At 33.4% G+C, this 24309-nt stretch overlaps 5 protein-coding genes across 5 annotated transcripts; 2 read left to right on the top strand and 3 right to left on the bottom strand.

Annotated features, from left to right (window-relative positions):
- Nucleotides 1-2427: 2427 nt before the first annotated feature.
- Nucleotides 2428-3920, top strand: LOC127261072 (protein MIZU-KUSSEI 1-like). The gene has a single exon (XM_051289237.1). It carries the CDS (start codon nucleotides 2845-2847, stop codon nucleotides 3700-3702), a length of 858 nt encoding a protein of 285 aa, XP_051145194.1. The 5' UTR covers nucleotides 2428-2844; the 3' UTR covers nucleotides 3703-3920.
- Nucleotides 3921-5306: 1386 nt separating this feature from the next.
- Nucleotides 5307-8178, bottom strand: LOC127261361 (uncharacterized protein At1g26090, chloroplastic). The gene is made up of 7 exons (XM_051289684.1): nucleotides 7796-8178; nucleotides 7049-7195; nucleotides 6894-6968; nucleotides 6592-6785; nucleotides 6324-6495; nucleotides 5825-6238; nucleotides 5307-5735 (listed from the first exon to the last, which is right to left on the bottom strand). Exons 1-7 carry the CDS (start codon nucleotides 8048-8050, stop codon nucleotides 5604-5606), a joined length of 1389 nt encoding a protein of 462 aa, XP_051145641.1. The 5' UTR covers nucleotides 8051-8178; the 3' UTR covers nucleotides 5307-5603.
- Nucleotides 8179-8360: 182 nt separating this feature from the next.
- LOC127260484 (uncharacterized) lies at nucleotides 8361-8873 on the bottom strand. The gene has a single exon (XM_051288215.1). It carries the CDS (start codon nucleotides 8871-8873, stop codon nucleotides 8361-8363), a length of 513 nt encoding a protein of 170 aa, XP_051144172.1.
- A 4440-nt stretch (nucleotides 8874-13313) lies between these two features.
- Nucleotides 13314-16623, top strand: LOC127260483 (aspartic proteinase NANA, chloroplast; the record flags this gene model as incomplete). Its single annotated transcript, XM_051288214.1, has 2 exons — nucleotides 13314-13439; nucleotides 14905-16623. Coding segments are annotated over 2 exons (1554 nt in total), but the record flags the coding sequence as incomplete, so codon positions are not given.
- Nucleotides 16624-23664: 7041 nt separating this feature from the next.
- LOC127261112 (small polypeptide DEVIL 4-like) lies at nucleotides 23665-24131 on the bottom strand. Its single transcript, XM_051289311.1, has one exon. It carries the CDS (start codon nucleotides 24013-24015, stop codon nucleotides 23878-23880), a length of 138 nt encoding a protein of 45 aa, XP_051145268.1. The 5' UTR covers nucleotides 24016-24131; the 3' UTR covers nucleotides 23665-23877.
- Nucleotides 24132-24309: the final 178 nt, after the last annotated feature.

Raw genomic sequence — 24309 nt, 5'->3', positions numbered from 1 at the left:
ATTTTAGATACAGAACTCGTATAAAAGTAAAAAAATAGTTGTAAAGCTGTTAAACGAACCAAGCCGTTCGTAAACTCGGCCCGATTCAGTTCGGTTAAAGCTCGTTCGCGAACGTTAACGAGTCGAGCCGAACAACATAAACAGACTCGTTTGGTTAACGAACGAGCCCGAACTTTGTTCGCGAACATTCACGAACGTTCGTTTAAATATTATATTTATAATAAATATTATATATACATATAAAATTATAATTTATAAATAAATAAAATATTAATTTAAAATATATAAATAAAATAATTTTAAATTTTCTTTATAATATATATATAAATTTTAAAAAATAAGACAAACGAGCTCGAACGAGCTTAAACGAACCGAACACAAACACGAGCTCAAATAACAAAAATTCTTAACAAGTCGAGCTCGAACACTACGAATGAACTCGAAAACTTAACAAACAAACACGAACCTTGTTCACGAACGTTAACAAACACTTAAAATTTAGCTCGACTCAAGATCGTTAACCGCTCTAGTGGCAAATTAGCAAATATAAAAGAAGAGTGATCAACTTTGAAAACAAATCAAATATTTAATATTATATCTTATGAAAATAAAAAAATATTTAATATGATATTCTTTATAAAGAAAAAGTCAACATAGTCCATGTATATAAACAATATGCTTCCGGGTCTCTAATTAAAAAAGTCTTTTGAATTTTATAGTAAATTTAAAAGTAATAATATTTTAATAATTAATAAAAGTGTCTATAAATTTTTGATATTTTTTTTATTTATGTATAAAATAATTGTATATATAATATTTATATATATTATTTATTTATTTTATTTTATTTTTAAAAATTAAATATTTCTAAAATTAGTCCCTATCAAGCTTATTCATCTGGATTAATAAATGTTTTCTGAGAAAGATTTATGAGAATGACAGTCTGCTTCATTTTCAGTGGAATCGTTAGAATAGAAACACCATCAAAATATTTTGTCGGCTAGCGACAGAGTAAGGCCCGCTTGCCAAATACGACGCCGTATCAACTCATGACATTGCAAAAGACGTTAGTACTAAGTACACGATGCCGTGCATTTATTTAGTGCTACAACTATCTGCGTGGCCAAACTCCTCGGATGATCTACACCATTCCGTACACGTGGGACCAGCACTTTCTACGGTCCCGATCGTTCCGCAGGTGGGCTCCGTAAGACATCGCATGACATGCTTTCATACTGCTTTCTTGAAGGATCCGATTTGTTACAAAGAAAGCGGGTAGGATCCCGACGCATTTGAAAAAAGGCCCAAATATTATAGATAAACCCAATTTTAGAAATAAGGCCCAATTTACCTTAAATTATATCTGGGCTTAGTTTTGGGCTAATAAAAAATAATACAGCTGGGCTTCGTATAGGCCCATGTACAACCCGTCTTCTACAATTTTTTTTTTTTTTAAAAAAATTGCAATGCAATGATAAACGAAAATTAATATTGATTTTTATTATTGAAAAAAAATATATAATAAAAATCAATATTAATTTTCGTTTATCATTGCATTGCAATTTTTTTCCATATATATATATATTTATTAATTTATCCATGCATGTTATCTGAAGGTGTGTGAGTGATGGTCAAAAGCTCCTTAGATGTGGATCTTACATCATTAGGTTATTACACGTTCTTGATTGTATAATTAATAAATAAAAGAACAAATTTTTAGGTGTATGATTAGATAAATAGTCCATAAAATTCTGCACCCAATTTCTAAATTAATGAATTTTCACATTAGGGGACTATAGTCTATACTAACATGTGGGGCGAATAAAGACAAAATCCTAAATAATTTATTTAAATCAATAATAATAAAATAATAATAATAATATTATTATTATTATTATTAAGATCCACTCACTAATTGTTGTATCTTAAATTCAACAATTAAAACTAAGTAATCATTGTGGCCAGGCCACTTTCCAGCACATTCTTTCTTTTACTCATTAAGGTTTTATTGGCTCGATGCTATTTTTGTCATCATTACTCACTCTTCTTCTCCTCTTTAAATAAATTTTAAAATAATAATAATAAATTATTGCGGCAGAATTGAGAGAAAAGTAATTTTGTTACACTTAATTTAAATTTACGATCATCAATAATATTATCTCAACATTAATGCCTCTAACTGTAGGTGTCCACGGCAACTATCCGAAAGCGCCTGGACCACAGCTCCAAAAACTGGCACACCCTACACTCAATCCTGCATGGCCTCGAACTCCCGGACTCCCCAAGAATGTTCATACAAAATAAAACCAGACAGGAGCCCACAGTGCTAATAATTTCCCACTCAGCTTTGATTAACTAAAAAAACACCAACAGTGTAGCAAATTAAACCCCTCCCAGCAATAAATACAGTGATCGAATCCACAATTTGTGGTGTCTTTTTTAGGAATTAATCTGTTTTATTTTCCCACAGATGGTTTTCGATGATCCATTTATTCATTCATTCATCGATCTCTCATTATCATTACAACTCCCTCAGCAAATCAGCAGCCCCCACCAAATTAAAGTCAAGAACAATTCCCTGTCTGAATCCTCTGAATTCCCCCCTTTTCTTTTGTTTCGTTTCTCACTCCAAAATCTGAATCTGAAATCTCACCCGTTTGTGGCCTTCCTCTGTCGAATTGCTGTCTCCATTCTTCTCTGCATCCCTCGTTTCTGCAAAAATTTTTGCTTCCTGACCCACTTTGGTGGGACAATCTCAATCCGAGAGGGGATTATTAATTCGATCGAGGGTTTCCATTAATTTCATTACAAGAAAAAAGAAAGAAAGAAAAAAGGAAACTCGATATGAAGACAATAATGGCGAGAAGCCCACACGATTCGTTTTCATTTTCATTTTCTCGGAGGTACTTTAACTGGAAGAAGAAATTTTCCGAGGAGGAAGAGGAAGAAGAAGAAGAAGAAGAGGAAGCTGAAAGAGAAATCCCGGCCGTTGATCCGTCGAGATCTCAAGATCAAAGGGGGAGGAAATCTCAGCCGTCGAAATTCCCGCTGCAGCACTCTCTGTCGGCGCCGCGCCCGGCGTCGAGAACTCCGAGGAAGTACAAGATCTCAGCGATGGCCGTGTCCAAGCTGAAGTCGGCCCTGGCGGTGGCCCGGGCCCGGGCCCGGGCCCGATTCTCGTCGGGGCTGGGGTCGAAGGTTGTCGGGACCCTGTTCGGACAGAGGGGCGGGAATGTCCATTTCGCGTTCCAGGAGGATTTTAAGCAGAGCCCGGCCTTCCTGGTCCAGCTGGCGACGCCAACGAGCGCGCTTGTCCGGGAAATGGCGTCGGGGCTCGTACGGATCGCGCTGGAATGCGACAAGGTTAAGGTGGAGAAAAATTCGGGGGCGGGAGTGAAGCTCCTGGAGGAGCCGTTGTGGAGGGCGTACTGCAACGGGAAGAAGTGTGGGTATGCGACGAGGCGGGAGTGCGGGGTCCAGGAGTGGAAGGTCCTGAAGTGTGTGGGGCCGATAACGATGGGAGCTGGGGTCCTGCCCGGGGAAGAAGGTGAAATAATGTATATGAGGGCTAAGTTTGAGAGAGTTGTGGGCAGCAGAGATTCAGAGGCTTTCTACATGATGAATCCCGACAATGCAGCCAATATCACTTCCACTAATTGCAATGGAGCCCCTGAACTTAGCATTTATTTGCTTAGACTTTAATTTTAGTTTCTTTTATTATTATTAATATTATAATTACAATCAATCCTCAAACAACATTGGTGTATGTATGTATGTAATGTTCTTGAGTAAGTCAATGCTGGTTTTTGGATTTGGAAAGGTGGCGGTATATATATATATATATATATGTGTGTATGCAAATGAGAAAGATATTGTTGTAATAATTGTATCCTCGTGTTAGGTAATATAGTTTCTTTGTTAATCTCTCTCTCTCTCTAGAATGTTTATGTTTATCCCTCTGCAATTGGAATCATCGATGGAGGATGAAATTGGGAAGAAATGGACAAGGGGACAAGAAAAAATTAGTATTGTTTGCAATGATTAGGGATGGTTTGGCAAGTACATCACATGTATGTATGTATGTGTATATATTCTTTATTGGATTTTGTTACAACCATTTGTCATCTAAAAGAACTCATTTCATTTTCACCGCCCAAGGCCCAATATGGCTAATTGGGCCTCTATTTAGCCCAATATGTAGAAAAGGGTGCAATAACCTGAAATGGCTATTTTCAAATAAATAAGAAAAAATGTCTAAAACAAATAATCATCCTCAACAATTAGCAAAAAAAGGACTACCTTCATTTATTATGTATACATCAACTGTACATCAAGTCGTCTTACAAAAAATTCTATGATTCAACACCACCAAAATTATACAATGATGTCCTAATATAAATAGGCTCATCACTATATAGATCAAAAAAATAAAATAAAATAAATAAACGAACAATACCGATATTAATTGTGTCTCTTGGAAGGCGCGGACGGAGGAATGGGTGTCCTTCTCGGAAGCTTAGCAAGATACAAACTATCACGATATTTATCTTGTAATAACTTCTCATTGTCTTCCAGATACTTTTTTGTGGCATCGAAACCATCCAATTCCCTCGTCGATAATAATGTCTTCCCCGGAAACCTTCGTATAGCAAAACAAGAATTGTTGAAGAGAAGAAGTCCCACAAAAATGATGCATATAATTTTTGCCATAGAAGATATTTTTTTTTTCTATGCCTTTATTAAGGGTCTTAGGGAAATAGGTATATATTTATAGACAAAAAAGGTAGGGAAAATGAGAATTGGAAAATGAGAGCAGCTGGAATTTGGGACCAAAGTGTTTGACACGTAATAATGTTGACTTTGAAAAAGTCAACGACCAGGAAAATTGCAGGGGAAGCCGGCGGTAATGTACGCATCATTTTTACATTAATTTTCTCGATTTCTTGACGGATATTTGGGGGAAAAAATGTTATTCAGTGAGAAAACTTCCCTGCTGCTTCTCGTATATATGTTTTTTAAAATGTTTGAAGTCAGAATAAGAACAAAACGATTATAGAAAAGAAAAAATGAAAAGTCAACTGCTTAAAGTAGGTCTTGACCACGAAGTGGGATTTGGACATTTGGTGTTTTTTGCAGTGTATGTTACGGACAAACAAAGTCGGCGACGAAATCCATCGTCATTATTAATAGTTATTTAACATAACATATTAACAGTAAATAAATAAATAATGTTAGTAGTGGATGTGCCCCAAACTTGTCTTCAAATTATTGAGTTTTTGTATAGATTACATTAAATAATAAAAGGAAATGTTGAATTATTATTTGAATTAATTTAGTACGAATAATATATACTTCTTTGAAAAAATTTCTAACGTTACGGCTGCAAGAGTTGAAATTTTACCAATGAGAAATCAAAGCAATTGCTGTAACAATTTCAACACCGACCAAAGCCTGCTTTCCGACCTGTAATATAATCTACTCATTGTACACAACACGGCCGTGTTAATCTCGAGCCTTACAGCCACGGCCATTGACAACAGTTTTTGAATCACACAAACATGTACGAGAGGATGTCGGATTAGAACAAACCTGAATCAGAGCTATCATCGCATAGTGATGACGAGAGTCCGATCGATGAATTTGGCACCGGCGACCTTCCCCTGAATCTGAGACGGAAGCTTTACGATGCGCCTCTGATCCCCGGCTTCAACCAGAAGCTCCGATCTACCTCTAAACTGCAAAATGTTTTTAAAAAAAAAAAACCAGACACAGTTGAGAGAGATTTGCATGGCTTTACGTAGACATAGACAGCTTCGAACCTTACTTGATACAGCTTAATTTCTGACTTGTCGAAACCCGGCATGAAAAGCTTCACGGTTTTATTGGGCGGATCGAATTGCACTGAAGACAAGAAGGCCGTCTCGGCAGTGTCAGTAAGTAGCGCCCGGGCGTCGTTGCTTTGACTGCTCGACAAGATATCGTTCCAATGGAGATCGCCGCCGATTTTGAGATGCGGAATGAAAGTGCAATGCAAAGGCGAAAACTTGAGCTTCATCAATTCGGCTACTTCTGTGGCAGAAGCTTCCGGAGCTACGCCAAATGCACCCGATATTTGAGCACCGGCTTGAATGACACAACCCCAGTAGCACAATGCAGAGCTTACAGACAAAGAATTGCTCGGGTCCATCACAAGATAGCAGCCAAATTTACGAGGCTCTGCAAAGATTGCACACGCTTTCTGTACAAACAAATCATATTGCACATTAGTATTCTGAAATTCCCAAATGATTGCCCAAATAGTTATCACTAAACACCGTATCGACCTCTAATCTTTGCTCCAGGAGATCCCACATTTCGGAACTGATTTTTCCATTTAGATTGGCACCACTGCCACTTAGATTGAGGGTTTCATCAGCTAGTCGCAAGAGGGACGGACCCGCTACCCTCCCGAGATCCGTCTTTTCAGCAAGACTTCTCAGGTATTTCAAGTATAATCTTTGCAAGGAGCATATAAGCAATGAAATAAGCATAAGAACACAAACAAACACACATGATGGAGGAGCAAAAGGAGTCTTCAGTTCACTAACTAACCTCGATTTACTAGTTGCACCAATCAAGCGAATCGTTTCTTCAGTGCTTATGCCATCATACACGACCACATCGAATTTTTCCTTCTCGGTGTTCCTCCGAGTCATAATGCCAAAGAATCCTATAAGCCGTTCCAGCTCCAAAGCAGAAAGCATAGAATCCATCCCAGGAAGTACACCAAGCTCCTCACCCACCACCTACAACAATGTCGAGAGCTGCATCAACAACATATTCACTTGGATAAAGACAGAGAGTTTGGCATTGGGTAATGTTCAGACTGTTAAAGAAGGCCATCACATACCTACCCCTTCAAGAACACCTTGTGTCAAATTCAGACGCGCATCAGCTTGTTTGAGCAGCTTAAGGGGTTCCAGGATCATCTGAAATAAAAGAGCACCACTCGTGAGAAGAGAGAACATATTCGAATAGGTACATCTGCTTTACTTTATACGTAATATACCTTTGTTGTTTCAAGCCTAATGACAGACAAATTGTCGTTGCATTTGATAGGTGATGATGATCCAATCTTACAGTTTAGAAGATATTCGGCTGTCTGATCTCGAGAATGTATCAACAAACATGTCTTCAGCCCGCTGAGTGCATAGTGCTGGGGAGAGATAGTGTGAGCATCTTATAACATACACAAAGAAACAACATAATTATCTTGTGAGAAGAAAGAACAAATTTACAGAGTGGTGACACACAAACGTTCATCTTTTGGAGATAAAGAGAAGAACAGAACATTTTTTCGAAGAGGTCTTATTGGTAACTGATAATGGCGATAGATAAGCAATACATTCAATTGGATTACTCTGATTCATCGTATTGCTATCATTTTCCATTATTATAAGGTATCTCATTGCCAATTTTCTATTCAATAGATCATCCATGCCATTAATGTTAAGAATCCGAAACGATTTCTCCTGATTGAGAGGATTTTCAACCTAATGAAGCCCTAATTCAAGTGCAGCACAAACCGAAATTATCAAATTAGGGCAAAAGAACAAATGAATCATTAGCACGCTCAAACAATAACAGCCTACTGTTCCCCAAAAACTAAATTGAGTATCCGATCCAAAAAAAAAAAAACAAAACTAAATTGAGTAGATAAATTGCGAAATGTCAGCCTGAAAAGACAAATGCCACGATCGACTTCACAGCCTAAGCAGTCAGGATTAGACGACAGAAAACACAAATTCACACACACCTGAGCTGCAAAAACGGCAGCAGTTGTTTTTCCCGAGCCGCCTTTACCCAGAAACGTAACCAACCTAGTCGGATTATCATAACCAGCCTCGCCTTTTACAGCATTGGCAGCCATCACAGTCCAAGTCAAACCCCCAAACCTCTTCGATTTCCTTCTTCTCCGAGGCGTTTCGGGTGGATAAAAAGTGTACAAATCTGGAACCGTCGAACGACACAAAAGTGATTGCCGGAGGAGAGGTACAGCGCACGACGCCATCGATTAACAGTGAAGCGTCTGGAGTTCCGACGGAGCGATCGGTGCGGTGGTACAAAAGAGGATAAAATATAAATTGTATTATTTGCAAATCAGCCCATAAGGTTTTCAGAATACCTCCCCCGCCCCCATCCTTAGCACGCAAATACTTTGTATAATGTACAATATAAAAATTAACTAACATATGTTTATAATACTAATCCTCATAACGAAATTTATGATAGAATAAAAAAGTGTACAAATTTAAGCAAAGACTATATAGCCACACCATCTTACAAAAACAGTGCAAATCTATTCCTAACTAACATGGGAATCAGTAAACTGCAGACGTGTCCAAACTCCGGCCGTCAAAATTCCGCAAAGGGCTGCCGGCGGCGAACGCCGCCGCCCGGCAAGGTGACTTGGGCAGTTCAGACACCCGGTTGCCATCGTAATCATAGAATATAACGCCGGAGAAGTCGAGGGGCTGGCACTTCTCCCCCATGAGGATGGCCTTACGCCACACTCCGGCGGTGGCGCCGTCATTTTCATTCGGGCCTTTGTTGTTGCTATTGTTCTTCTTGACCTGCTGCAGCAGCACCAGTGGGACCATCGCCTTCTGGCTTATGGCGGTGACTAGGCGCTTAGGCGATCCAAACACGGCCTTAAGCTTGTTTGAATCGTCGGAAGACGATGAAGACAATTTTTTGGCAATTTGGATTCTGGCGTGTTTGGCGCAGAGAGATACGAGTAGAGAAATGGAAACAAATATGGCTATGGCGAGAGGGATTGGGGAGGAGAGGAAGGGTGCTTGGAATTGGGTACTTAATGGAATTGGCCTTACCATTTTGTTCGTCTTGTTCTTGATCTTGATTTTGTTTTTGTTTTTTTTCTTCTTTTTTTCTTTGTGGGTGTTTATTTATTTATGTATATTTATAGGGGGGGATTAAATTGATGAGATGATATGATATGTGTAATGGATGAAGGCAGTGGCAGTTGGGAGGGGAGAAGAGACCAATTCAAGTTCAACTATATATGTGCTGACTAATTAAATTAATTGGGGGTTATTTATTACATATGGTATATCGGGGTGGTACTAATAAATGATTGTGTCATGTGTGGGATAATTAAATAAAATGTGGATGTGGAGGTATATTATGATGCATTATTGGGACAGTGACAGGGAAATTAACCTTTGATGTCCAAGAATGGACATGGATCACACAATTTTGTTACTTACGACTAACTACTATTATATGTATATGCATGCTTCACACTTGACACTTGACATTATTAATATTTAAATATTAATAAAGGGTATTTGGAATGTCAACTGAGATGTGCATGTAGCAGTACTTGTAGTGTAGTAGCATCTATTTATGACTTACTACTGAGGTGTGAGGGAGGGGGCATACCAGCATCAAGTGGAAATAAATTAAAATAAATAATAATAATAATAATAATAATAATAATAATAATAATAATAATAATAATAATAATAATGTCAATTATATATATATATATTGGTTATAGTATTGATTTATGTAATTCAACATAGTGTATCACATTACGATAGATCAATATATAATTACTATTAATATTATACAAATATAATACATAAACTAATATCATATCACAATAATTTCACAATATATTCATTAATTTCAATATACACAATTATTTTAAAATATTTATATAATCAATTTTCATTTATTTAATACTATTCATTTTGGAAAAAAAAATGAATTAAATACTAAATTTTTATTATTGTAAATTTTTCAAAATTTTTAAAAAGTTTCAAAAAATATATTTGTATTGAAAACAAGTAGTCCCACCCTATTAGTGTCCATCCATCTGGGCAGTTAGTTGGGTTGAGCTTATGAGTCGAGTTAGTCAACTGTCAACTGTAACTGTGCTACCATTGACCTCGTCTTCCTATCTATTCATTAACTTGTGATTTTATTCTTATTTTGCACTATTTATATATCAAATATTTTATCAAAAATAGAATTTCTATTTAAAATATTATATCTATCAATTATTTATTTATTTTTTATTACCCATATGTACTTTTAGTTTAATTTTATTTACTATTCTCGATACAATCTATTTAAAATAGAAATAAACATATGGCTTAATTTAGATAAAAAATTTATAAGTTATAAATATTCACTATAAAAAAAATTATTTTTTTAACAAAATTTTTTTGTCTCTGAATTTATTTTTTCCATTACTAATGACATTAGAGACGAAAATAAGAATGGAATTACGTTAGCTACGTAAACTTTAGGGACGGAATTCCGTTACAAATATATTATTTTTTTTTAGTGATTGAAGATTTAAATATTGTATCTTATAGTGATAGAAAAATAGATGCATAAATTACTAATATATAATAAAACATTGAATTTATTCACAATTTAGTTTAATACTTTAAAAATTAGATAAACATTCGTCACTCCCTAAATTTTATTTATTTATTTTGTATAACATGGGAATCCGTATACACAAAATTTTATTTATTTATTTTGTATAACATGCCTAAAAGATACACCTATTTTTTTGGGAGAAAGAATCAATCTTATTCTTTAATGTGTATTTCAAATACTCAAATAACAAATCATATTTATAATTTTATTTTAATACTTATTTTGAGGATGGTTCTATATTGAGTATTTAGAAAAAAAATAAAATTAATAACTATATAATATATTAACTTTTTCCTATTCAAATTCTAATCCTGTTCATTTTTATGTTATTCTATTTGAAGCATTACCAACAATAATATAATTAAATATTTTTAACGTATAGAAATCCGTAAAGAATAATTACTCCCTCCGTCCACAAAAAAGTACACAATTATTTTTGGTGCGGTGTTTAAGAAATAATAGTATTTTAATTATAGTGAGTAGTTAAAAGTAGTGTAATAATATTTTTGCCCTTGCTTTTTGATATAAAAGTAATGATATGATGTAAAATAGGAGTATTTGTGGAAAAAAGTAAGGTATTTAATGAAATGTTTACTTTGTAATTGGACGTCCCAAAATAGAAACATGTATACTTTCTAGCTGAACGGAGGGAGTATAATTTATCTCTTTTATATTGTAATAAAATTTACTAAATTGTGCATCCACTTAAAAATCTATTCGATGAGTGCGTATTAGGTAAATCTTCAGTCGAATATAATATTCTGCAAATTAGGTCCGGCAAGTCAAGTCACACTAGGCGAACCATATGTGATAAGTGGACCTGGAGGCGTCGGAATTTAAACTCATGAGCTAAATTTTATTATTTTTGTTTGTTTAAATATAAATTTTATATTTTCTTTTTAGTAGGTTTGACCGTATTACCCAATGCGCGTGACTGCAGATTCCCACGTTATAAAAAAAATATAGAAAATAAAAGAGAGTAGTATATTGTGGCAAGCAACATTTATGGCTTATTATTATGCACTCTACAACAGCTATATAACTCATCCTACGGAACGGAACGGCAAGCTAAGGCAGGAAACATGGAAATTTATAATTTACCAAATCATTGAATTTACAGCACTGCACGGCCCATCACGTGCGTTGAACGTGACCATAATTTAATTTCAAAGCAACCGCTGCTGCTGCATCAGCCCAACCACATCATTAATTAATTGAATAATTAATTAATACGGTTGCATTTGTTAGCTTAACTATCCGTTTTCCCATCATCACCTGCCGTGCCGTTGCAGCTAAGGTAATTAAAACTCACAACGTCTACCTATTCATTATTACATCCTTAATTATACCAAACAACAACAAAGAACAAGGAAAATCAAAATGCAAAAAAAAAAAAAAAAAAAAAAAAAACCCTCATGCATGTAGAACCAAATCCAACCATTCTCATTCCATACAATTTACATATTGCTCAAAATCAACAATGTTCATCATACATCTCCAAAAAAAAATACAAGAAATTCGAAGAAAACGAACAACATAGATAACCATATAATTCTACTAACCGTTTTGTTCGTTCCCATCAACTATATATCGATCATCATGATCAAATTGGGCCTAATGGTGCAAAGGGTTCGGCCCGGTTGGAACGAGGCGCTTTTCAACGTCAAATCGCGGATCAACCTCTCCCAACTCGATATTATCTTGCCTATGACGACGAATTTGGTGGTGGCGATGCTTCAAGAACGGCGTGAAGTCAAATGTTTTACGACCGCCATTCAACAACAATTTTCTTTGCGTAGCCGCGAGAGAATAATGATGTCTTGATAGAAAAGGGCCATCGCCCGCGAATGTATCTTGTAAGAATCCGGACGAGCCGAATCCCTGAAAGAGTAGAAGAAGGACAAGGAGACAAAGGAGAGGGTAGAATAGAGAAGGGATTCTCATAATGGTGAATGAGTAGAAGTTGAAGGAGAAGCATGGAGGAATGAAATAAGGTAAAATTAAGGGGGGAGATTCTTTTTAGGGGATTGGGAAATTAAGTTTGAAGGGATGACAGCTTTGAGTGTAATAAGCCAAATGCAAGAGTTTGTGTGTGTAATAAAAATGCTTGTGTTTGGGACAATTAATTCTTTGGTAGAGTTTTAATTAGACTTTGTGCATATCATCATCTATAAATGCAGTTTCCAATGAAGGGTTTGCTTAAAGATCAAGCAAGAAAAGGGGTGTTGTGATCGATTTATATGTTATGTGGATTGTCAATTCTTGAATTGTATAATGTTTTGGTTGGTTTCTTCAAAGTGTGAAAAATTGGTAGTCAAAGGCTTGTTTTTTGGATCTTGGCCGGCTGAGGAAATGTTGCCTGTGGTTCATTTTGCCCTTTGGGGAGTCAACATTCATTGCCATTCTTGATTTCTAAAATGTCAACTTAAAAACAAAATTGGAGATGTTAATTAATCTACGAGTTATTGGACAGCTTGGGGAAGACCATGAAACTAGTGTCCCATTCAAGATTGAAAAAAACAAACAAAAAAAAAAATGTTATTACTTGTCCTATTTTATTTTTTTTCTCTATTTTATATGCTTTTATGATCCGTTTAATGTAGAAATTAAAAAGAAATGATTTAATATACATATGTGTATATATATATATGCGTGGGTTTTAGTCTAAAGACTTTGTTTATTTGTATTTTTAATACTCTTTATTATTGTCCTTCATAATTTATAGTAAATATTATTTTCTTTTTCACAAATATATATATATATATATTAGACATTTTAACATCAGATAAAGCATCAAATTGCTATTTCTCAATCCATACTGTTTGAATTTAAAATAATAATAAATATTTGAAAACACGGCGTATAAAAATATATTTCTCACCCTGTACGTGTGTAATTTAGTGATTATTTCAAAATTTCTAAGGCTATCTCTAACTCATTCACTCAATTTATCCAGTTTTAACTCCAAATATGCAGTTGCTACAGTAATTTTATTTTAACAATAGCTACATTTTTCACTATTATTCTTCAAATATTCAATTTTTCCTATTATTTTAAACAACTTTTTATTTTTATAATTTAAAATAAAATTTTTAAATAATAAAAATTAAATTTAAAAATCAAATTTATAATTTCAAAACTTAAAAAAATAAAACAAAAAAATAAAACAACGCCAAAAATTTGTGTTGGATTTGGCGTGGTTGTAGACAATCCACACCAAAAAAGCCAACCCAACGCCATTAATGGAGATGCACTAAGATTTAGCTTTTATGATATTTTTATAAAAAATACATGTATTAAATTTTACAATAATATAACATCTAAACTAAAATCTAAATCAATGATTCCGAGAGTGTCTTAAATCAATCTTTGTTGTCATCCAAAGGGGAAGAAATGTTTTGAAGTCGAATTGTCGATTTAGGAGAGTTATTCGAATAGAAAAATACTTGATTCTACCAAAGATATTACAGAAATTTATTTTTCATTTTTTGGAAAAAATAATAATTCTCATGGGATGAACAGAGAGGAATTGGGGAAGGCAAGTAGATATTGGGTTGTAATGCAAACTGGGCCCGTGACTTCTTTTCCCTTAATTAATAAAGAATTATGTAACGGCCCAATAAATTGAGAAACGATGCAACGGCCCATTGTAGTGATGGTCACATGATCAATCCAAATCCAATAATTATATTTATATGTATATTTGATTTGTGGATCCATCCATTGGATCCTGTCTCTGCACAAAACACCAAAACCTCTCAAATTCCCATGCAATTTATCATTAAAATAGAAAGTACAAAACTTTATTGGCTCCTACCATATACTCCTCCATATGTATATATTTTCATTTTTTAAATATTTTTTATTGATAATAATTTTTTAAAAATTATTTATTTTAATTATATTTTTAAAAATCCCAAAATTTAAATTCCATTTACATAAAAAAGTGAATTATCGAAAATTTTGAACATTTTAAAGATATTTTATTAGAAATAATAACTAATTGATTTAATTGTATTTCTTGTAAAATTATTTTATTAATAAATAAATATCAAATTTTATTTAAGCAAAATCTAAAATTTCAAAAACTCTTATCTAATCCGACAAAATAGTATAATTCAATTCACGTTACTTTTCATAAAAATAAGTAATATTTTATTTTATATGTATCAAATGAAAATTATATTTAAATTAAAACTCACTCAAGAACCAAAACAAAACAACTGAAAACAAAATCATTTATTATTAAGTCGAAAACCCAAAAAAAAGAAATTCTCATCAGGCTCTCCGTACGCCCTTTTCCGTAATTTCACAAAAATCAGTCATTAGGAAATTCTATCAAAACTGCATTTAGGAGTGTGTAATAAAAATGAAATACGGCAATTAAATAAGTTTGATCAAAATTTATTTTATTTTTATTTTCTTACCTGTGCCTTCCCTGTCTTAAATACTGCTTCACTCACTATTCATGTTTCTCTCAACGCGTCTTCTTTCTTCTTCTCACAGTCGCCGTCAATGGCGTCATTCATTTCTTACAATTTCTTCTTCATTGCCGTCTTCTTCCTTTCCTTACAGCTCCACCATTGTTCGCCGCAGTACCTCAAATTGCCACTCCTTCATAAAACGCCACATCCTCCGGCGCCGGCGGAAGCTCTCTCCGCCGACAGGCAGCGCCTGTCCGCACTTTTCAGCCGGCACGGCGGACAGCGCCCTAAGCTTCCGGTGACCTCCGCCGCCGCATCCGGTGCCGGCCAGTACGTCGTCACCATCCACCTCGGCACTCCTCCCCAGCGCGCCGTCCTCGTCGCGGACACCGGCAGCGATTTGACCTGGGTGTCGTGCTCCGCCTGTCGAGCCGACTGCGCCGCCACACGCACCGGGTACTTCTTCCCTCGCCGCTCGGAGACTTTCTCGCCGTACCATTGCTTCGATTCCGCCTGCAAACTCGTCCCCCGGCCGGAGAAGACCGCGCATTGCAACCGCACGCGCCTCCACAGCGTGTGCCGGTACGAGTACGCCTACTCCGACGGCTCCACCACCAACGGCTTCTTCTCCCACGAAACGGTGTCGTTCAACACCAGCGGCGGCGGCAGATTGTCGGAGTTCCGGCGACTGTCTTTTGGGTGTGGGTTTTGGAACTCTGGGCCGAGCATTTCGGGCCCAAGTTTTAATGGGGCCGATGGGGTTTTGGGCCTGGGCCGAGGTCCAATATCGATTGTCTCTCAATTGGGGAAGGAATTTGGACACAAATTCTCCTACTGCCTGATGGACTACAGCCTGGCTCCGTCGCCGACGAGCTACCTTCTGATCGGCGGCGCGTCGGGAAACGGCGTCGCCGGGAGAGGCAAATTGAGCTACACTCCGTTATTGGTCAATCCCCTCTCCCCGACATTCTACTACGTTAAAATCGAGAATGTTCTCGTCGAAGACGTGAAATTACGAATTAGCCCCTCGGTCTGGTCGATCGACGATTTCGGCAATGGTGGAACGGTGCTCGATTCCGGCACGACCCTGACGTTTTTAGCCGCGCCGGCGTACCGGAAAATCCTCGCCGCTTTCGAGCGACGCGTGATGCTGCCTCGCTCCGCCGCCGGTCCGGGTTCGGGATCGGATTTGTGCCTGAACGTGTCGGGAATTTCAAGAGCGCGGCTACCGCGGCTGAGCTTCAAACTCAGCGGCGGATCTGTGTTCTCGCCGCCGCCGAGGAACTACTTTATCGACGCGGCGGACGGCGTCAAGTGCCTGGCGCTGCAGCCGGCGGCGGCGGAGACCGGTTTTTCGGTTCTCGGCAATTTAATCCAACAAGGTTACACTTTTGAGTTCGACCGGGACCGGTCGAGGTTGGGCTTCACGCGGCACGGCTGCGCCGTGCCGTGAGTCACGTCGCACGCGCGTTGCACGCACACTTCTGCAAGATTGAATTATCTCGTCCATTACCACAAATTTAATTCGTATGATTCAAATGAAATATTAAATATATATCAAATATATATATATATATATAATGATGTACTTTTATTTATATTTGCATGACATAGAAAACAGCCAATGTGCAGAAAAAGTTTGTCGGTTTTTCCATTACCTTTTGGATCGGAACAGTGTTTATTGGATTCTTTTGCTTTCCCGTGACATGTCACAATTCAATAAAAATTTGATTTCAAATATTTTCTCAATGATAACAAATGAATTGTATTCAAATAGGCATATAATGGTCAAGGGTCCCTAGTGACTCCAAAACAAAGGGTGTGGAGAGACAATACATGGAAAAAGGCTGTAATAAAGGGGCAACATATGTATGTATCATATCATTAATAATTTGCTTTTGTCCCCATGCATGTCACAAAAAAATGATCAATTATTTTAGCACAATGAGGGGTCCTCAATAATAAGCATAAAATTCAACCATTTCAATTATTCCAACACCACTAGTGAAAAATGCAAACAATTACGTGGCCAATTATTTTATTTGGTGCGTTTACAATGTTCTTCATTTACAATTCCATACATACATATATATATATATATATAGGTTTGATTGATATTTGGTAATATTAGGACATTGTTAAATTGTTTGTTATGTGAAGGGCAGTGGTATATAAAAATTAATGATCTTAATTTGGCATGCATTATGTATATTTGCATGCCCATGCCACTTGGGCATGATTAAGATAAGGCTTTTTTAATTTATTTTTGTAAATTCTAACTATGTTATGTCACGTGATATATTTATTACATACAACTGTACTTCTGTCATATTTGTGAACCATGCCATGTCGCATCGGATATCATATATGGAATTAAAGTTTTATGGTATATATATTATGACCATTCAAATAGCCAGATAACGCCAAATTTATTGCAACTAAAATAAACAATATGTTAAAAAATAAAAATCAATTTTTGGTATCATAATTATTAGGGGCGTCAATTCGTGTTTTTGGGTCGTGTTCGTGTCTGATTGAGTTATGGGGATAACAAAAGACTGTTAACCCGAACCCGAAATTTGACCTGAAACTCTAGACCCGAACATGACACAAATTCTTTCAGGTCGTGTTCAGGTTGACTTGAATTAGTTTCAGATCACCCGAAACCGGAACAAACCCGATAAAACCTGACACGAAAGAGACCTGAAATTTTTAAAAAAAATTAAATTGACCTAAAAAATATCATTTTAATTTTAATTTTTATATTACTTTATATTTAAAATAATATAAATATTATAAATTAAAATAATAATAATAATAATAATAATTTCAGGTCAACCCGAAACACGATACCCAAAACCTAACCTGATTTTGATATTTCAGGTTATTAGATCAACCCGAAACACAACCCGAACACAACACGAATTTTTTTCGTTTTAGGTTCGGGTCGACCCGATTATTTTCAAATTCGAAATATCCAAACTCGAACCTGAAAAATTTCAGGTCAAACGGGTTCGATTTTTTGGGTCAGGTTTACTTTTGATGATAATTATGCCCCATTTCGGCCTTCAACTATAAACTTAAATTGGGCTGTAATAAATTTGTGACTATTTTCGTCGTATGTTCTGCCCAACAATAAGCATTTGCGTAATGGGCCTAACAACTCACCTATTTTAACTCATCCATATCCTTTTCCAATTGGGCTATATAAAAACATAGCCCATTCAGATTACCATGCTGTCAAATAATTAAAATATAAATATGTATATACAATACCCTCTTCCCTACTTAAAAATTAATTATTTATATTTTGATACAAGATTTAATAAATTTAACAATAGTTAGTAATAATTTTACTATATAAAAACTATTTTACCTCTATAATACTTGGGTTAATTAAATAATATTAATGTAAATAAGTATAAATGTATAAAAATAAAAACTTTATACTTAGACAATAAGAATATATAGTCACGAAATTCACATAAAGAGTATATATATATATATGTATAGAGTGAAATATGCTTAGGAGTGCAACCACGTGTAGTTATTACTCCCTTCGTTATTCAAATTTATGCTCACTTTTTTTTTTAAATTATCATTGAAAAATATTCTCGTTTTTATTTAAATAAAAAATTATTATATTTTTGTAGTTTTTTTACTATATAAAAAAAAGTAACTATTATTACTCACTTTTATTAAAATCTATGTCCGGTCAAATGAGCACATATTTGCATGATGGAAGAAGTATTATATTTTTTTTAGATGAATTTATAATGAAATATATAAATAAATGCAAATAAATAATATTAAAATAAAATAAAAAAATAGGGGTGGGGGGCGAGCACCTGCAGGTATGCATAGCCATTACTATTAGTTAATTTGGAAGGATATGAGGGTTGCTTTTACTGTTGCTTTTCTTGTTGGAAAACATACATACACACAACACTCCCTTCCCCACCCTACCCTACCCTACCCCCTCTCTATATATACATATATATATATATATTTCATTGAATTCAGACAAGACCGATTTGAGTTGCTTAGCTTGCTTCCACATTGCAATAAATTCCGAGCTCCTTATTATATATGTTGGATAAATCTATTATGCTAAGGAGACCAACCCCTCTCAATTTATGCGAGTGGAAAATGTAAAAAAATAAAAAAAATAAAAATAAAAAATAAAAAAAAAAAAATAATAATAATAATAAAATTACTGTTCATTTTCTTTATTTATGTAAATCACAATATTAGATTAACAAGAATTTAGAAACACAAAAAATATCCTTATCTATTTTATAAAAAATTATATATTAACTAAACATGATAATTTCTCTATGTTATAATAATTTGATGTATGTCTAAGATGTTGCCAAATCAGAAATTTTAGTACGAGTATGTACAAAAATACTAAACATTTGTTTGATTAGACTTAATTGGTAATAAATAGTGTATAATCTCATGTACAATGTACGCTCAATTCGTGCCTTTTGTACGATGTATAAATCCTTCAGGTCGTATACGATCTGAATTTATTCATAAAATAAAATTGCAATAAGGAGACATAGCCACATGTGGAAGACAACATTAATTTCGATGCATTAAATGTCATGTCTGATTGTATCTGTAAATTATATTTAGTACTCCCTCCGTCCCATGTAACATGAATGTATTATTGTAGGCACGAGAATTTAGATAAAATATAATTAATAAATAATTAAGAATTGTATTAGTAAAAATAATTATAAATTAAAATTAAAATAAGTAAATAATTTAATTAAAATTAAAAAAATTATGAAATTTAAAATGAATTAAAGTGCATAATTATATTTTCAAAAATAAAAAGACAAATTATGTGAGATGAGCAAAAATAAAAAATAAAAACAAATGACGTGGAACGAAAACAATACTTTTTAAAATTAAAATTAAATGATGTTACATAGTTACGTTATTAATACCTTTCATTTCATCATGCCACGTATGTCCATTTTATTTTATTAATATTATTGTTGTTTGTGGCCAGCTGGGTATGGATCAGGAGCAGCAGTGGAAGATGCACGTGAGCAAGGATAAAGTTGTGCTATTCTGAATCATCATGTATGAATGTGGGTGCCCTTTTTGAGAGCTTTTGGACCTTTTTGCCCCTTTCATTTAGCTTACGTGGCATAGACACTCCCTAATTTATCCTTATAATTGTATAGCTTGTTGGTATTTTAGAATATTTTGTGTTACTTAAATAATACTCACTTTCAGTATGTTGTTACAATGTTCATTGATATTAGTACTATAGTCCCTCTGTCCAATAAGCAAATATTGATTTGTTTTTTTGGACGTAATTTTAAAAATATTAATATTATATTAAAATATAGTAAAAATAAAATAAAAATGATTAAAATAATTTTATTAGTATGTGTGATATAAATGTAATAGAATTTGTGTAATATATTGTAAATTGTAAGGGTATTTGTAATGTTAGATATATAGTACAATTATTAAAAAAAAGAAAATTGATACTTTTGTTATGGGACGGACTAAAATAAAAAAATAGATACTTTGTTATGGGACGGATGGAGTATTTTAATCATAGTCGATGAAATTTTTATATGTAAAAATAATTTCATTTTATATTTTAATTTGGTGTAATTATAATGATACCGATAAGTATATACTCCCTCCATCCAGCTATAAAGTATACATATTTTTATTTTTGGACGTCCAATTACAAATTAAACATTTCATTAAATATCTCTTTTTTTTTCACATATACCATTACTTTATATCACATCATTACTTTTACACCAAAAAGTAAGGGCAAAAATATCATTACATTACTTTTAACTACTCATTATAATTAAAATACTATTATTTCTTAAACACCGCGTCAAAAGTAATTGTATACTTTATGTGTGGACGGAGGGACACTACAAGAAAATATCATTTTTGTAATGAGATTCTTTTCGTCTTTAAATCCACTTTTTTCCGTTACTAATGATATTAGAGACGGAATTAATGATGGAATTACGTTAGCTACGTGATCTTTATGGACGAAATTCCGTTACAAATATAATGTTTTTTTTGTAGTGGGAGTATTTAAAATATTTTTTATACAGTATAATTCGTATTAACTAAAAATAAAAATTGTACATAGATGATCGAAAATAACGTTGAATGGACTTAGAGGAGTAATGATAATAAATAAATATTAATATGATTTTTTTTATATGTATTATGTTTTGTGATATAAAAATATTTTTACTGTTTAAAAGTAAACAAGGGTGTCTTTATTCGTGTTTCTATTTGACATAGTTGTTAAAATAATTTTTTGAAGAAATTTATAAATTATATTAAAATGATAAGATACAATATAAATAAAAGAGTTGATTTAATTGAAAGGTAAGGAGTGTTAAATTTTGATTTCATTTGAAAAATGAATAGAAACTTCTTTAATTTGTCAGTGATTGATGCAATTCATGTACTACTACAACTTCTCAAGAGAAAATTATTCATTTTAAGGGTCTTAGAGAAATAATTGTGGAATTCAATTTTATTAAGTTTAAATTTTCAAAATACTAAAAAATTTATATATTTGATATAATATTTCTGTGAGAGTAATTAGGTATTTGATATTTATTTATTTTAAATTACCACTAATGATGAATAAACAAAAATTCAAAAGTATTAATATAAACAAAATTCATGTTTTTTGGAATTTAATTTCAGTTCTTAATGTTTTAATATATAACCACAATAAGTTTTTATTTATTTATTTATTTATAAAAATACACTATTTTATCTCCAAGTGAAAGTGAAAGATTAAAATTAAAACATCAAAAGTAGTTAAATTAATTTATGATATAATTCGAATTCTTTATATTATTGAATAAATTTATAAGATATTTTATTTCATTTAATACCTTAGTTCTTATTTCATCCGTCCCACATAATTTGTCCATATTTTATATTTTCGTTTGTCCCACATAACTTGTCATTTCTATTTTTGGAAATATAATTATGTACTTTAATCGTATTTTAAATTTTATAATTTTCTTACTTTTAATTAAACTATTTACTATTCTTAATCTTAATTTATAATTATTTTTACTAATACACTTCTTAATTACTTACTAATTATACTTTACCTAAATTCCTGTGTTATAGTAATACACTCCTATTATATGGGACGGAGAGAGTAATATATAAAATATTAATTTTTACGTCGGAACTATTAGCCTAAAATAAGAAACTTCTATTCTGTTGACAATGTACTAAAATGTAAAACTATATATATCATGATTGGGTATTCAAAAAAAAATTATTATAGTTAAGACGACTAAAATTGAAAAAACGTGTCGCTTTTAGGCATTAAATAGGCTAATTTTCTCAAGTTTTCTAGATGCTAACAAAGTAGTTGTAATATCACTATTATGGGTATTCTAGACTATTGTGTGCTCGTTTTGTATTTTAGTATATATATATATTTTTAAATAGACTAAGAACTTAAATATTCTCCTAATATTTTATATAAGGAATGATAATTGAAAACAATATCTTTTACCGATTTTATTTTTATTTTATTTTTTAATAATTGTAAAACAAACAAACTCATCTGAGTTCAATGAATACCGAATATATTATTACAGGTCTACATATAATTATGTCAACAAAGATCAAACCCACAATATATATTTAAACATATATAATGTTTAAATTTTGGTTCTGAACCACAAACTGCCAAATTATGTGACTGGACATCTTTATTCCAATCCAAACATACATTTAACATTTCCATCCAAGTTTTAAAAGTTTTGATTTTGGTAATGGATAATTATCTTTTTTTAAAAAATATTATATTAAATATGTATTTCTTTATAATTATATTTATTAAATTTTGAAAGAAAAAAAAAAAAAAAAAAAAAAAAAAACTCTACAGCAACTTAAGATAGGCAAATTATGATCAGGGGTCCCACAAAAGATCTAGAAGCTTATACGTTACAGAAAGTTAATTCGTATTTGGTGAGCTTTAATTAAATTAAATGAAAAACACCCCTAACTATAATTAATCAATTTTCATGCTGTTTGATTCAAGACAAGAAAATATTGACAAGATCGTGTAAGATACAATCAATCGGATTATGTTAGGACAGTTTTAACGTCTTCCCCTAATTCTTAGTGTAGTGTAGTGTCTACTGTCTCACAAGAGATTAAAAAAATACTGTACTATACTATATTTTATATTTTTATTATTATTTAAAATTCATTTAAAGAATAATTAAAATCATATTAATAATTTATAATTTTTTAGTAATAAAATTAGGCATAAAATCAAGGTGGGCATATAATCTGGCTCCCTAATTAGTATATAGCAAAATATACAAATACACAACCAAACACGTCCCTAAACCGAGATTTTTTTAGTGTTTATATGTAATCAAACGTCGGCCATTAAACGACAATAAATCTAGATTATATCAATTACTATTGATATTAATATTAATAAATTTAAATATTGTTGAATAATCAGAGACGTGCCTTTCAGCAGTACCCAAAGGTTGGCAAAAGTGTTTGACTAATTATTGGAATATCAGAATTTTGTATTCCCAATACTGATATCAGAAATTACCATTTTTCTTAGGATACTTTGTTAGAATTTTAATTTTCTTCTTCAATAATGATTTTGTTATATCTGTAATGCTTCTGTTGTCTGAATTAGTACAATTCTAAAAAATCGAAAAAAAAAAAAAAGAGTTTAAGGCAATGTAAGAGAGGATGAGAGGCAGACAGAAACTAGTTTGTAATGAATCTATTGTATATGTACTCGGTAATAATCATAGTACAAAATTGTGGAGATCTATATATATCTATGGCGGCTAATCAGAGATATTTACAGTTCCGACAAATTCGAAGAACAAAAAAGGCGGATTAGAGAAGCGAGATAGTTTGTCGTCTTCGTCGGCGATCGAAGCACGCGGAGGCGACAACCTCGTCGTCGGTCTAGAAATCAATCGTGGTAACAGAGCAGCATGACTACGCACCGTCGGATGATGTAAAGCCTGGCTCTCTGCTCCCTGAGAAGTCCTCCCAAACCTCTGCTCGAGATCCTCTTCTTGCTGCTGCTGTTGCTGGTGCTCATCTTCATAGTTGTGCGAATTTGTTGATGCAAGAAATTTGAGGAGGAGAGACAGTGGACTGTAAGAAGGAATCGGAATTGGAATTGGAATTGGATTGCAATTGTGTGTGAAGTGAGAAGAGAAGAGGGTGGTGGGCTTTTATAGGGTGGATTTGGTGCAGTGGTCTGGTAATTAAGGATTGGTCGAGCAAAAAGCCAACTGTGGGGCATCAAAGGGCGTGCAGTTCCCCCTTGCCTTACATGACAGGTATCTGTGGGTCCCAACCTCCAACTTGTTTTTAAATTATTAAAATTTTTAAAATA

This window comes from Andrographis paniculata, unplaced genomic scaffold, assembly GCF_009805555.1.
Source record: "Andrographis paniculata isolate CXL003 unplaced genomic scaffold, ASM980555v1 Contig62END, whole genome shotgun sequence".
Lineage (NCBI taxonomy): Eukaryota > Viridiplantae > Streptophyta > Magnoliopsida > Lamiales > Acanthaceae > Andrographis > Andrographis paniculata.
The sequence above is the reverse complement of the archived record's forward strand: the minus strand, read 5'-3'. Positions and strand labels throughout refer to the sequence as shown.

What these genes read in the sequence shown, in the direction of transcription:
- LOC127261112 (XM_051289311.1), bottom strand. Translation starts at nt 24,015, where the DNA reads ATGAAGATGAGCACCAGCAACAGCAGCAGCAAGAAGAGGATCTCGAGC.
- LOC127261361 (XM_051289684.1), bottom strand. Translation starts at nt 8,050, where the DNA reads ATGGCGTCGTGCGCTGTACCTCTCCTCCGGCAATCACTTTTGTGTCGT. An exon ending in CTGCCGTTTTTGCAGCTCAG is followed by an intron (nt 7,196 to 7,795) that starts GTGTGTGTGAAT and finishes ATCTCTCCCCAG; the next exon opens with CACTATGCACTCAGCGGGCT. An exon ending in TTAGGCTTGAAACAACAAAG is followed by an intron (nt 6,969 to 7,048) that starts GTATATTACGTA and finishes CTTTTATTTCAG; the next exon opens with ATGATCCTGGAACCCCTTAA.
- LOC127260484 (XM_051288215.1), bottom strand. Translation starts at nt 8,873, where the DNA reads ATGGTAAGGCCAATTCCATTAAGTACCCAATTCCAAGCACCCTTCCTC.
- LOC127261072 (XM_051289237.1), top strand. Translation starts at nt 2,845, where the DNA reads ATGAAGACAATAATGGCGAGAAGCCCACACGATTCGTTTTCATTTTCA.